Source organism: Rhinolophus hipposideros, assembly GCF_964194185.1.
Source record: "Rhinolophus hipposideros genome assembly, chromosome: 3".
In the NCBI taxonomy this organism is placed as follows: domain Eukaryota; kingdom Metazoa; phylum Chordata; class Mammalia; order Chiroptera; family Rhinolophidae; genus Rhinolophus; species Rhinolophus hipposideros.
The window spans coordinates 2,962,717-2,976,338 of NC_138049.1; the positions used below are offsets into that span (position 1 = coordinate 2,962,717).

Below are 13,622 nucleotides of genomic sequence, written 5' to 3' on the forward strand. Positions count from 1 at the left end.
TCCCCCCGCTGCTTGGGAGCAGTGGCCGAGGCTCGGCCGCCGGAGCGCGCACGAACCACGCCACGCGTGCAGGAGGCGTCCCCGCAGCCCCTCGCCCCGCCTGGAACTCGCCGCGGCCCAGGGACCTCACGCACCCAGAGCGGAACACGATGTGAGGTTGGGCCGCGAGGGGCGCGGAAGACGCGAGAGAAGCCCGGGACCGACCGGCCGAGGAGGGCAGGTCCGCGGGGGCGGAGCCCGCCGCGTCCAGGCCGGGGAGGAGGGCCATGGCCAGCCCCGGAGAGCCGCTCGCTGCCCGCCCCCGGGCCCCCCTGCTAGCGGCCGGGGGCCAGCCCGGCTCCGGCCCCGGCCAACTCCGCCCGGAGCCCCCGCGCCCGGCCCCCCCCTGCTCAGGCCGCGCCAGCCCCGCCAGGGGCCCTGGCGCCCAGTGTGCGCGCGGCGGCGGCTGGGTCTCGGCCCGCGCGCCCGTGGCGCTCGCCTCCGCCTCCCCTGCGCCCCCCTCCTCCCCACCTTCCTTTTGCTTCTGGCCGCCGCCCCCGCCCCCTCCTGCCCTCCTCCCCTTCTCCTCTGCCTATCACCTCCGCGTGCGGCTCCCGGGAAGGGGGGGCGCAGCCGCGGCGCGAGGAGGCGGAGGACTACCGGCGGCTCCCTCGAGCGCCCCCCCGAGCAGCAGTCCCCGCGGCAGCGGCGGGCGGCGGCGCCTCGTCCTGTCCCCTGCTCTCCAAGGTTTGCTGCTCCCGGCCCGCGGCGGGCCCTGGCCGCCGCCGCCCCGGCTCCCGCTGCGCCCGGCCGCCCGCCTCGCGGGCTCCCCCGGCTTCGCCCTCGCCGCCGCGGCCCCGCTGCTCTCCGGCTCCGACATGGAAGATGGACCTTCTAATAACGCGAGCTGCTTCCGAAGGTTGACCGAGTGCTTCCTGAGCCCCAGTGAGTGCCGGCTCCACGTCCCCGCGCTGGGGGGCGGGCGGGGCGCGAGCACCCCGGCGTTTGGCGCCCCGCGGGCTTCCCTGCAGCGGCGCAGGCTGCAGGCACAGTGGGGGCGCCGGGACGCCGGGGTTTCCCAGGCTCGCGAGCGTGTGCGCGGGGGAAGGGTGACCCCGAGGGCTGCGAGCGTCCGAAGCGGACCTGCTGCCAGCCGCGGGCCCCTGGGTGCAGTTTCTGGCCACACTTCCCCGACACGGCTTTACACTCCCCGCTGTGGCCGCGCACTCCTGCCTCCGCTCTCTGTAGCCTGGGACCACGCGGCTGGAGTAAACGCGCTTCCTTCCACTAGGGGTCCCGTCCCCTGAGGCCCCTGGCTGGGCGAGGGCAAGCCAGGGCCCCGAACCCCGCGCTCCCGAAGGTGAAGGCGCTGGCGGTCCCGGGGGTCAGCGCCGCACCCGCCCGTGACCCTGCTCCAGAGCGAGGCTAGGCGGGTGCAAACGCGTGCACCGCGGCGCAGAGGAAGCCCCCCAACCCGGACTCCACTTTCTGTAGAGCTCGGGGCTTAGCCGGCGCTGGGCTGGTGAGAGCAAGGACAATGGGGCGTTAGGTTGGAGAGAGGCGCCGCCCGTTCGGAGCCTCGGGCCGCGACCCCGGGCGGACCTCGGCCAGTCCGCCTCCCAGCTCGGGTGCGGGGCTGAGAGCACGCTGGAGCAGGGTGGGCAGAAGGCGTGTCTCGGGGGAGGGGGACAAGCCAGCGCAGAATAGGCAAAGCAGAGGTTCTCTAGAAAGCAGCAGGCAGGAGACGTTAATGGAAGAGGCGCCCGGTGCGCAGAGAAGGGGATCGCCTTTGTCGTGGATGGAGGGCGAGCGAGGTGAGCACGGGAGATCCGGCGCCAGGCGGGTGGGCGAGATGTCCCGCCCGCGGGGCACCGGCGACTCCGGCGCCAGGCGGGCCGGGCGCGGCTCCTCGAGGCCCCGAGTGCGGGGCTTGCGCGCCAGGGTCCACCGCGTGCGCACCGAGCCTTTGTCTGCTCCTCGCTCGGGCACCGCGTTCGCGCGGCGCCTGCTCCCGGCAGACTCGTCCAGCGTTGGGTGGCTGTGTCGGCTCCCTGCTCTCCTCTGCGGCTCAGCCCAGCTCCTGCCTCCCCGGCACTCAGGGTCCAGCCCCTCCTCGCGGCCGGAACTTGTCCGGATGCCTTTGGGGCTCAACCTGGGGGCGTGCGAGCGTGTCCGCGATCCCGCCTCTCGGGCGTGGGTCTGTTCAGGGCGACCGCGGGGTCCGGCGGCCTCTCACCCACCCGCGCGGGCTCCAGCTCGGGAGTCTATGCTCCTACTTGCAGGCTGCGTTGATTTCCTGGGCATGGGGCCTGGGCTCTCAGCTGACCCCCATCGGGCAGCTTCCCCTCGTCTGAAGGTTCATAGATGCTGCAGTCTGGGCACGAGGGGGCTCGCCTGTTGCCTATATTATGTGTTAGGCGTGGACTTTTTCACTTAGGGAGACAGAGCCAGGGTGACCGTGGATGGAAAGTGGGGGGAGAGCACGGAGCGCTGAGCCAGATCTGACCTGTATTGGGTCAGACTCAGGCCTGGCCTAGGACCGGCTCCTGTCTGTTCCCTTCCTCCTACACTTGTGAATTCCTTCTTTAAGAAATTAACATCTGCTTTTTACAGTTGTCAGCTGCTGGGATGGTGGTGGGGGGGGGGGAGTTGAAGGCTGCCACATCGTACCTATGACAACATTGGTTTTGGGAAAGGGTGGTGCCAAAGAGAGGGGTGTAGGCTTTGGGATGGAACCTGTTTTCCTAAAGCGATGAGGTTTCTGTTTGTTTGTTGTTAATGCTGTTTGTGAGCCTGAGGCCCTACACCCTACCCTGTAGGGCTGTTGTGAAGCGGAATGAAGGTGCACAGGTCATGTCGGTGAACTTGTCCAAGGGGCTTCCCCTTGGGGAAGACAGAGGATCTGGAGGAGAAGAGGGCTGTCCCCAGGCTCCTCCCCCTCTGCCGAGTGTTCCCAGAGGGGGCGGCCCAGTGATAGTACACCCAAGAGCTTGTGGTCCCCCCCACCCAGCCAAGTCAGCAGAGTGTAGCTTGACATTGAGTAGGAGCAAGAAACTACAGAAGTCTTTGGGGCATTGCTAAGGTAGTAAGCACAAAGGCACTTTTAAGGAAAATCTGTTATTAGACCCACCTCCCCCGGAAGTGGGAAGCAGCTACATGGATCATTAAAGGGCAGCGGCCAGTTTCTGTGGTGCTGCTCTCTCTGCTCTCCAGTTTTGGGGTCTTTGTTTCTGTCCATTGCTGCATGACAAGCCACACTGGTCTGAATTGCGGAAGTACCTGAAGCTTGGCAGACTTTTTTTGATATTTGTCAGTAAAAATGAGCCTTTTTGGGAAGAAAAAAAGAAAAAAAAGCAACCAAACCTGATTCTAGAAGAATGTAAAAATGCCCAAATGCATACAGATGTGTCTTGCTGCATGTTTATTTCCCTTTTCCCTTTTCCTTTGATGTTTTTGTCTTAACAGGCAAGTGTCATGCAAAGGCTGCTGTGATGAATTATTGTTTCTAGGAATGCCTGTTTTATTTTAATCATCATCAGAAAGCAAATTGTGTTGAAGGTATAATGTGCTAGTTCCATTCCTGGCCATTCGGGCACTGCAGTTGCTTCACACTGATTACTGGTCCCCTCAGTCATGCACGGAACAAATACATTAAAAGCTACTGCCACTTGCCAGGCACTGCCCTAGGGAACCTCTGTCCCGGAGGACCCAACGTGACTAGCCAGCAGGAGAGTGCCTCCAAGAAGTGGGTTCAGCAGGGAAGCCCAGTGCTGCAAGAGTCGGTGGTCCCCTTCCATCCTTACCAGGCCCGTCCTGACTTCATCTCACTCCGCCATCAGCCTTTAGTTGCTGACTTCTGAACTGGCCAGAAAGTGGCTGATGGAATAGAAAATCTCTGCCCAGGGAGAGCCCCAATCCTCCTGGAGGGAACCGAGAGGCCCTCGTTGCAGTGGTGTGTGTGTGTGTGTGTGTGTGTACGTACACATACACACAAAGGAAAGCCAAGAAGTCATGCTGTGATAGGCCAGCGTGAGCCAGTTCAGTCTGCTGGAAAAACAGTTGACCTTGTCCACACTTGGTGCTGTGCTGGGAAGTGTAGGAGATAGGCCTATGGAAGAAAGGCTTCGGCAGCTGAGTTGAATAGAGGGCCCAAGGACCTCCCCAGTCGGAAGTTGTGTCCTACTCTACCTCACCAGGGCTCCCACATCTCTAGGTAATAATGTGTGGATCACCAGTGGGCTGCTCCAAGTGAGGCAGTGAGCTGTGGAAAAAGCACACGGTTGGTCGGGGAGGAAGGGGAAGCACACAGAGTGAGAGGGGAAGACTTGTGCATGCAGACTGCACGTGCTGCTCCAGACTACAGGTTCTGGTGTGTTTCTCAAAGTGCGAAACAGAAAACGTGGTTGTTTTCAGGAATTGGTGGGTTTTAGGGATAGTCCGCATCCATCCGTCTTGCTCTGCTTCTTGAGAGTTAAGATACTGTGTGGCCAACAGTTGAGCAAAGTGAGATAAATATCCCTTTTAAGAGCGAATGTGCTTAACACATAGAAGCTACACTCGACTTCACGTTGCACTTAGTTTTATGGGCCGGCTGAGACTGAGATTGCTAAGGGGCGCGAGGGACGCAGCAGCAGTGGGTGTAACTCAACCAGCAGCCGAAGAGCAGGTAACCATTGCGTACGCATCCAGTGCAGATTGTTTGAGGGAAATGGAAGTATTGGTAAGTGTCCCCTCAGAGGATCTGGAATGTAGGCATGGACACCTCCCAGGGTAACCAGCAGAGCCAGGCTGAGTTCCTCCTGCGTGGCCAGGGTGCAGGTCGGGGTCCCTGTGTCAGCAGAGATGTGAGTGACTCTTTAAGCTGCAGTTGTCAGAAGCGGCTGATATCCAAAGGACAGGCTGTTTCAACTGGAACTATTTAGGTTTGTTCATTTTAATTTCACATTTCTCATTTAAGTAAAAAACAAACAAACAAACTAAAAACAAAAACCCTACATGAACAAATGCCTAGAATTTAAATGGGAAACGGGAAATAGTACAGGATGATATCTTCTGTCATCTCAATGTGATATATTACCCTTACATAATTTTGCAGTTAAAACTTTTTCTACCCCACTAGGGAAAAAAAGACAGTACAATGAAATAAATAAGTCCTGGGGATGTCTTGTCCGGCTTGGTGTCTCGTTAACAGTACGGTATTGCATATTTGAGAGTTGCCAAGAGACTGGATCTCAAAAGTCCTCATCAGAAGAAAAGAATGCCCTGCACTGGGTAATTAAGCAAATACTAAGATTTTGTTTGCTGTACAGCAGGTTGAACATGGAATGGTGAACCTTTCACTGGTAAACACATGGTTAGTTTTTGTTTGTTTAAAAACAGCTTCTGCAGTGTGACAGGGAAAGAAAAAATAATTTTCATGAAAAAGAAATACTTCTCCCTTAAAAGGAAGACTCTCTTAGTTGTAATCCAAAACATCTGAATTCTCTTTGAAGCTGTAAATCCAGCTCCCCTCGCAGTGGATCTAAAGCAGTCTAAGGGAAGGGGTGATGGAGGAGCTCCAGGGTTCACACAGGAAACTGGATGCCGCACTCACTTTCTTTGTAGCACCTACCAATTTCTGGGGTGCTCTTGCTCATTTACTGGTCTACTGCTTGCCTCCGGGGTGCAGAAGGCAAGCCACCTTAGGAGACCTGAGGGCTGGGCTTGTCTTTTTGGGGTGCACCCCTGCGACTGCAGCAGTGGCTGACACACATCTGGGAGGTGCTCATATATTTGTGTGGGAAATTCAAAGATGAAAAGAAACAAAAACAGCAAGGCGTTCATCTTCCAGGAACTTAGAAGCTGGGGGCCGCTCACTGAACGCTTTGTTTGCCTTAGCCTCCGTCCTGTCCTGGGAGCTAGGATGCAGTCCTGGGTGACACAGTTATTTCTGTCAGGAGCCCACGGCCAGCGGGAGAAACAGGCAGAGCTTACCAGCACGTTCACTGCCTGGCAGAGGCAGACAGAGAACCCAGCACACTGAGTAGAGGCCCTGAGCGGGTCCCCGAGGAGCTGCTCTGAGTCAGAGGTGGAGGGTTCCTCCAGCCAGTGGGCCTTAGAGGAGGAGAAGCCTGGGGACAGCCTTTCGGCCAGGCCAGGCCAGGCCAGCCAGGGCACATCCAGAGGCTGCCATCAGGAAGCAGCCTAGACCGAGGCTTGGGAAGCAGGGAGAGAGTGGTGGGACCAAGAGAGCATTCTCTGGGGCTAATGCCAAGGATCTTAGTGACCCTTTGCCGAACCCCTGAAAGCCTCCGAGGGGGAAGGAAGAAAGGTCAGAAGACCATGCTGGAGCAGGGCTCCCCATGACGAGGCAGAGGGCAGCGTCATCTGCCAGTGGGGGCGGGGGCTGAGCCAAGACAGGCAGCACCTGGGACAAGCAAGGAACGTCCGGGACAAGCACGGCTGTCAGCGGGTGCTGTCTGTAGGACTGGGTGACTGGATAGGGAGCAGCAGGACAGAGGGCTCCAGAGTTTCGGGATTGGAAAGTTGGGTATGTGTGTTGGCGGGACGTGTGTTGGTTCCATGTTCCGAGAACAGAAATGTCCGCATGGGAAGTGGCAGCATTGAGCATGTCCCCTCGAGCAGCATTGTTAGTCCTGGGCATTTCCGATTGTGTGGTGCCGACACTGTGGTATAGACACAAACCAATCAAACTACCAACAAAAATATCAAACATTAGAAATAGCAGTTGTCGCACAAGGCTGTGCAGTGAATGGAAGCTGAGAGCGGAGGTGGCTCCTTCGTGGGCTGGCTCTGCAGGCCACTCTGGGTTGGGCAGTTGCACTGGGCTGCACGTGACCAAGTGCAGCCAGGTCAGAGGGACAGAATGAAGGGTGTGGGTCGACCAGAACCAGGTGGGAATGAAGCCACGGAGGCCCACGGGCCAGGCTCTGGCTCTGTAAGTCAGGCAACAAGCGCGTTGTACTCCACAAGGAAGGGGAAGCTACTGGAAGCTTCTAAGCAGGTGGCTGACAGGTGATTGTGATCTCAGGAGCTCGTTCTGGCTGCAGCTGGTGAGTGGATCTGGGGCTGTCGTGGGAATGGGGCACATGGAGGCCACTGGACTGGTCAGGACCAGAGACAGTGGTGACTGCGATTAGGGTGACAATAATGAGGGAAGGTGGCTTCAGGAGGTCTGTCGGTGCGTGGGATGTGTGGATCCCCGGGGAGGCAGGGGATCAGACATGGGGCCTGGGCGTTCGCTGGAGCGTGGGGCTAGCGGAACCTGTGCTGTGACAGGGCGCCTGGGGAAGGGGCGATGGGCTGGGCAGGGAGCCAGGCCTTCTGCTGGGAACGTTAAGTGTGAGGTGCCACCCGCACGGCTGAGTGGAGAGATGAAGAGGCTGGTGGGTAAGGTCTGGACATCAGATGGCTGATGGGTCAAGACTGGACAATGAAGACTGTGACTGCTATTTACAACCATGGACTACACGCCCCATCGAGCGTAAGCGGACGCTTCTCGTGACTTTGAGGGATTTCAGGGAGATACAGATGGGGTCCGTTGCTAAACAGCTGTATGGTGCCGTGTGGGTGCCCCAGCAACGTTTGATGGATGGAAGGACAGGTCCTGGAAATCTGCAGAGGGAACTGGCTGAGCACTCCTGTGGTAGTGGAAGCCACAGTCATGAATGGAAACCTGAGATGAGCAGTGGGTGTGAGAAGAGGGCAGAAGACAGATCCATTAAGAGAAGAAAGAAGAGCCATGGGACTCCCTGAGAAGGAGCGATCTGAGAGGGAGGAGGTGAAATGGAAGAGCGTGTCACGGAACTCAAAAGAGGGACCTCAAGATGGAAGAAGCCAGGTGCCCCAGGGATCCAGTACGTTGACAGCCAGATGTCTCTAGTGACTGGTGTCCAGCGTTTCTGATTGGAGTGGCGGACATGGAAACTGGTTTTAGTGGGTCAGGAGTCCATGCAGACAAAAATAGATGGCGGTTTTAGTCCTCAGAGAAGAAAAGGTGAGAGAGCCGCATAGCTAGTGGGAAATAAAAGCTGGCTTTTCTCCCAGGGAGGGCTAACTTGAGAGTGTTTATTGAGGAAGAAGGAATTTAAAGAATAAGAAAAAGAGAATGGAACGAAACCTTAACGAAGAGGGGAGGGATAGAATGTAGTGGACTCGACAAGCTTGGCACACCACACAGGATCTTTCCCCAGAGGGAGCTGCAGAAAGAATGGTTTGCGTGGAGGCAGGGCAAAGGTGACAAAGTAACAGCGTTTTCACAAGCTCCTATCTACCCAGTGCCCTGAGTGGGCAGAGTCACGGACACTGGAGAGTGTGCAGACCAGGAGGGCAAGGTCTTGGAAACTTCGAGTGGTGACCAGGGAGGCAGGAAATAAGCTTCAGAGATTGGAAGGATGGCCTGGTGACTAGACAGATGACAGATGGGGATGATCGAGAGCTTCTTAGAAGGAAAGTCGTATAGGTAGAGCAATATTTTGGAAGACTTATCCATTGGTGTGTGGAGGGAACTCCATGGGAGAGGTGGCACAGAGTAGATGCGGTCCTCTGCATTAGAAACCAATACACGGAACCAGGAAGAACGGACGCTTTTAAGCCCTCCATACACATCCTGATGAGAACTGCCCAGCAGGGTGAACTTGGCGTGGTATCCCGAGGAGGAAGAGTATCTGGAGGAAGAGTATGAGTTGCTCAGTGAGGGAAGGTTGTTCATGGGAGAGCGGTCCCCTGCACAGGCACCAGGGTGGGGACATGTGGTAAGATCTCAGAGAACAGTACTTGCGATGAGCCTTCTCTCACCTTCTCTCATGCATAAGAGAAGTGGCAGACAAAGCTGGCATGGCACAGGAAGGATGGAGATCATTAGCATTTTGTATCCGGAAGGGTGGGCCTGCCTAAGGGCTGGTGTTAGGAGGTGATGTAACGTGCGGCCATTTACTGAGCGGAGAGTCTGCCGCAGTTGCTGTCGTCACCGTTGGCGGGATCGTATCCAGACAGACTTGGTCTTTGCTTTTAGGGAGCCACTGTCTGATGAGGGCCTCGTACGGACACTTTCCAAACATGTTGACAGTGCCAATTGACACAGGACTGCCTAAGTGTGTCAGAACACTCTTTCATGGCATGCATGGCCCATGGGATGAGTTTTAGTTCCTCGAATTGCTCCTGTAAAGCTCTTCATGCAGACACCCTCTGCCCTCTGCCACATCTCCCCTGCATGTCCATCCGTGCCAATCTGCCGGGCGTTTGTGAGCTTCTGACCTGAGTCATGATGTCTCCTCTGAGTGGGGAGCCTGGCCTCCCAGTTGGCAGCTGTGGGGCACTTGGATCCCCGGTGCCCCCCTCGTCTGTGCCTCTCTAGCGCCTGGCACTCCCACGTGTCTGCGTTCCTGTGCCACTGTGTGTTCCTTTGGGGGCAGGAAGCATGTTTTACTCACTTTCTTAAACTCAGTGCATAGCACATTGCCAAGTCCCGTAAGTCAATGAACGAATAAATAAGTGAAGGTGTTTACGTGGCAGAATAGGATCAAAATGGTCCTTTAAACACATTAATTTTCCTAACAGGAAAGAAGTAATGAAATCAACAACGTGGTGGTTAAATTTTGCTGGCATGACGTGAATTTCCTTTTGATTCTTCATCAGTATTGTTTTGTGTAATCCACACATACTATTTTGCGCCAGTGGCCGGGGATTCCGAGTTACGGAGCACACGGTTATGCCCGTGCCTGAGCCGCTGGCGTGGGGAGCCAGTGCCAGGCGGTGATGGGAGGAGGGAGATGAGTGTGTAGAGTACTCTGGGTGCCTCTGTTTTATTTGTTATTTCCTGAGGCGCCGATAAAAGGCTTTTTACTTTGACGAAAACATTTTCTAGCCTAGCAAAGAGAAAGGGATGCTCGTGAGGTGTGGAAACAATGCCACGTGTTTGGATGTGCTGAATTATTCATAACAACACAAGCATATTTGGACTTTTTGAAGTTGGCAAGTACGGTATAAGAGCAATTTTGCAGAAAGAGCAGGTTGCTGTATGCTGGAAAAACGACTGGAAGTTTCCCTCCCGAATCGCAGGCTAGCAAGGGACAGAGGTGACGCAGGAACGGCGTCCGGGAGTGTGGGGTTCAAACTGTGCTCCCTGCATGTGATGTCAGTACGTGTTTATTATCGTTGTAGCAGCTTCCAAAGTAAACATCTGAAGCGATATGCAAAGAGGTTTGCTTACCATGGCTTCCTTGAGTTAGTAATTACATGTTATGTCACTGCTGTGAGGATTACCTGCATCTTCAGATGATCTTCTCGCCCCAAGATGTGAAGGTTATTTTTAAACGCATTCCTGTCTCATCAGTCATCACGCCTCTTTAGAATAATATTCTAAATATATCAAATATATTGTCTAATTACTTTAAGGTAGATTAAAGACCTAGTTATAAAACCACTGCAGTTCAAACCGTGGGGCTCTGGCATGTGATGGGACAGACAGACCAGGGCAGCAGAATAGAAAAGACGTAAGACACACCTGGACACATAAGCAACCTAATGTGTTTTAAAAGTGTTATCTCATATAGGATGAGTAAGGATAGAATGTTGAACACATGCTTTGGGGACACCTAGGTCGTCAGCCAGAGAAAAATAAAATTAGATCGTACTTTAACTGTGTCTCCAGGTGAAATTACAAATGGATCTATGTTTTTAACTATACACACAGTTGACCCTTGGACAAGCTGGCACAGTTGAAAATCCACACAGAACTCTAGACTCCCCTAAACCTTCATGGTAGGCGTCCCTTGGTGTCCTTGGGGGATTGGTTCCAGGGCCCCCTGCGGTTACCAGAATCTGTGGCTGCTCAAGTCCCTTGATGTAAAATGGCGTTGGACGACGGTGCCGTCAGCCGTCCGTGTCCAGCGGCCCACTGCAGATCGAAAATACTGTTTTGGATCTAAGATGAGTTGAATCTACAGATGTGAAGCTGAGGGATACAAGGGCCGACTGTATATTCATTGAAAAAAATCCCCGCATGTAAGTGGCCCCACGCCGTCCAAATCCGTGTTGTTGATGGGTCAATAGTATGTACAAAGAAGGCATAAAAAGAAAAATAATCATGAAAGTTGTTGGTGGCCTTGGACCGGGGACAGCCTTTATTTAAATGTAACTCAAACCCCAGAAGTAATAAAAAAAAGATCGATGTGAATCTCCACACACAGAAACTTGTTATAGCCCTAAGTACCGCGGGCCAGGCTGTGCCCTGTCCCCACAGGGCCCCGATGCCTTCTGCCCCATCGCCAGGCCTCTCCCCACAGCCTTTTCAGGTCCATTGGCTCCACACTGCTGGCGGATCGCGAATGTCTGTCTGCCCTAGAAAAGAAAACCCTTCAAGCTCACGTCACAGCATAGGGCTAACCTCCCCAACACGGGAAGAGCTCCTAGAAATGGTGGGAAAAAAGAACGACCCAATAAAAAAATAGTCAAAGGATATGAGCCATTTTTAGAACTGTAAAAAAGGAAAAGGTTCACCACCTCATTCATGATGAGTTAAACGCAGTTTCAGAGAACACTGAGGTACTGTATTTGCCTGCCGGATTTGCAGGCATCAGCAAACTGTACAACACACCGGGGGCAGGTCTATGGGGAAGCAGGTACTTTTGTCCATTCCTGGTGAGTAGCAGTCGGTCCAGCCCTCGGAGCGGGCGGTTAGGCAGGCATCGGTGGGTATTAAAAATGCACGTCCCCACTGAACCAATGATTCTACTTCTGGGAACATATCATTAGACATACACATAGGCAAAGTAGTTATCCTCGTGTTAATATATGGCAGCCTTGTTTGAAAGAGAACACTGGACACCACAGAGGGGTCTGTCCATAGGGGCGTGGCTAAATAGAATTTGCAGCCGTGACACGAATTTACTGAGATCTTCCAGAACTATTGCTGTGTGACAAAGGCAAAGTGTAAAGCAAACACACCCATATGCATGCAATTCTGTGTTAGAAAGGATCCTAGGAGTGAGTACGTACTTGTATTTGTTCGTGATTGCCTAAGGAAATAGGGCAGAAACTGCAGAAAGCACTGACCACTTACCTGACAGTGTGGGGTGCACATGGGAGAAGTGGGCACTGGGGGGGCCGCACAACAAGAGTTGTAGAGACTGTCTGTGTACTCGTTTTCACATTTTGTGAGTGCAACTGATTATTCAAAAATTAAATTTAAAAATGAGAATTTACTGAAATGCCATGTAACCAGTTGTCAGTCGCCCTACTTCGTGGCTGATGCAATCTCTTCTTGTGTGTGTGTTTTTTCTGTTGTCTTCCTATTGAGGTCATAGTTTATTTTTCAGCCCCTGAAGTTTGTTCACTTGATTTCTGCCTTCCTCTCGCCTCCCACTTACTTCTCCTACACAGGATCCCCAAATGTCAAGCCATGAATATTTTAAAAAATCACATGCATCAATACCTCTCATATAAGTTATCAGTTCCTTTTCTCCGTCATGCACAGATTTGAAAATGGAAAGAAGAAACCACTTCTCTTTCAGTGTAATTTCTGACTGATACAGTCTGTGGTTTCACATTTAAGATATGAACTATTGTTTAAACAGTTGGAGTGCTGCCCAGCCAGCTTCATCTGGTAGAAATCACTATATTTTGGCAAGAAACCGAAATGTCTTCTCTGTGAAGACGGCTTCACATTCTAGCACTTCTCAAGTGAATGGAAATGTGGCCTCAAGTGGTCTTGCCTCTATAATACCGCGACATAGAGGCCACGACAGTATAATTTACCTTGACGTTTCAGAGATCTGAGTTTTCATTTGGAGTGGGACGCTGTGAATTCCTGCATTCATTCATTCCTCGGTGGATGTTTGTGGAGCTGGTGTGGCAGCCATTCTGGGCAGACCAGATGAAAGACGGCAAGGCCCAGAGTGTCCGCTGCCCAGATGACAAGGACAGGCGTGTCCCCTGGCTGAGCCTTTGTGGTGGAACTGAATTCTTCAGATCCTCCTATTTGATCTAATCCCTGATTTTATTTTGGGTTTAAAGTTAATACTCACTGTTTCTCTTAGTAGCTAAGTGGGTTTCTTTCCTTCCCCTCGGTGTGAATATCAGCCCTGCTTATTTTCCTGTGTTCTGTTTATAATGTTGACATTTTTCTTTGTCTTATCACTTATTATTATTTCCTCCTTGTCCACCCATTGGTTTTATTTTAGCCGCTGCTTCCTTCCTAGTTACTGGATTTTGTGGAAACCCTTTCCTAACCTTGAATGTCAGCCTTCTCCTCCCCTGATAGACTTTTTCGACTCATGTGTTTGTGATTTTGGGGTGTTCACACAGCTAATCCAGGTTACACACCCCAGGCTTGGGGCGCAGAATCGTCAGCTTGCAGACTTAGGCCTCTTTCTTGAAGGCACTATTTCCTGGTGGTGCCCTGGTTTCCGGGAAAGCTCTGGTGGCTGTTGCCCTTTTTTCTCCAGGGGGACCTGGGGGTGGGGAATGGGGAACCAGGGTCCTCGCACTCCCTGGAGCCCTGCAGATGCCTTCAGGGGCTTTTCTGGTAACTGGGAATGTCTTTATGTTAAAGATTGTTCTTTATTAATATTAGTGCTCTCTTTGAATTTCATTTCTCATAAGATCCGACCATAGCTGTAGAGTGACGGGCTCTTTCAGTGTTA

General features: G+C 53.6%; 1 protein-coding gene across 5 annotated transcripts in view; it reads left to right on the forward strand.

The window, feature by feature from the left end:
- Nucleotides 1–13,622, forward strand: part of PDE10A (phosphodiesterase 10A) — a 470,871-nt gene that overhangs the window by 229,054 nt on the left and 228,195 nt on the right. Inside the window, exon 1 of one of the 5 annotated variants that reach the window (XM_081045166.1) lies at nucleotides 2–924. The exons of 3 other annotated variants lie outside the window; for them this stretch is intronic. In XM_081045166.1, the coding sequence (XP_080901292.1) occupies nucleotides 267–924 (658 nt within the window). In that variant the 5' untranslated portion in view covers nucleotides 2–266. Of the gene's footprint in view, nucleotide 1; nucleotides 925–1,726; nucleotides 1,794–13,622 lie in introns of those variants that run through there. One more of the 5 variants, XM_081045169.1, reaches the window with a different exon arrangement.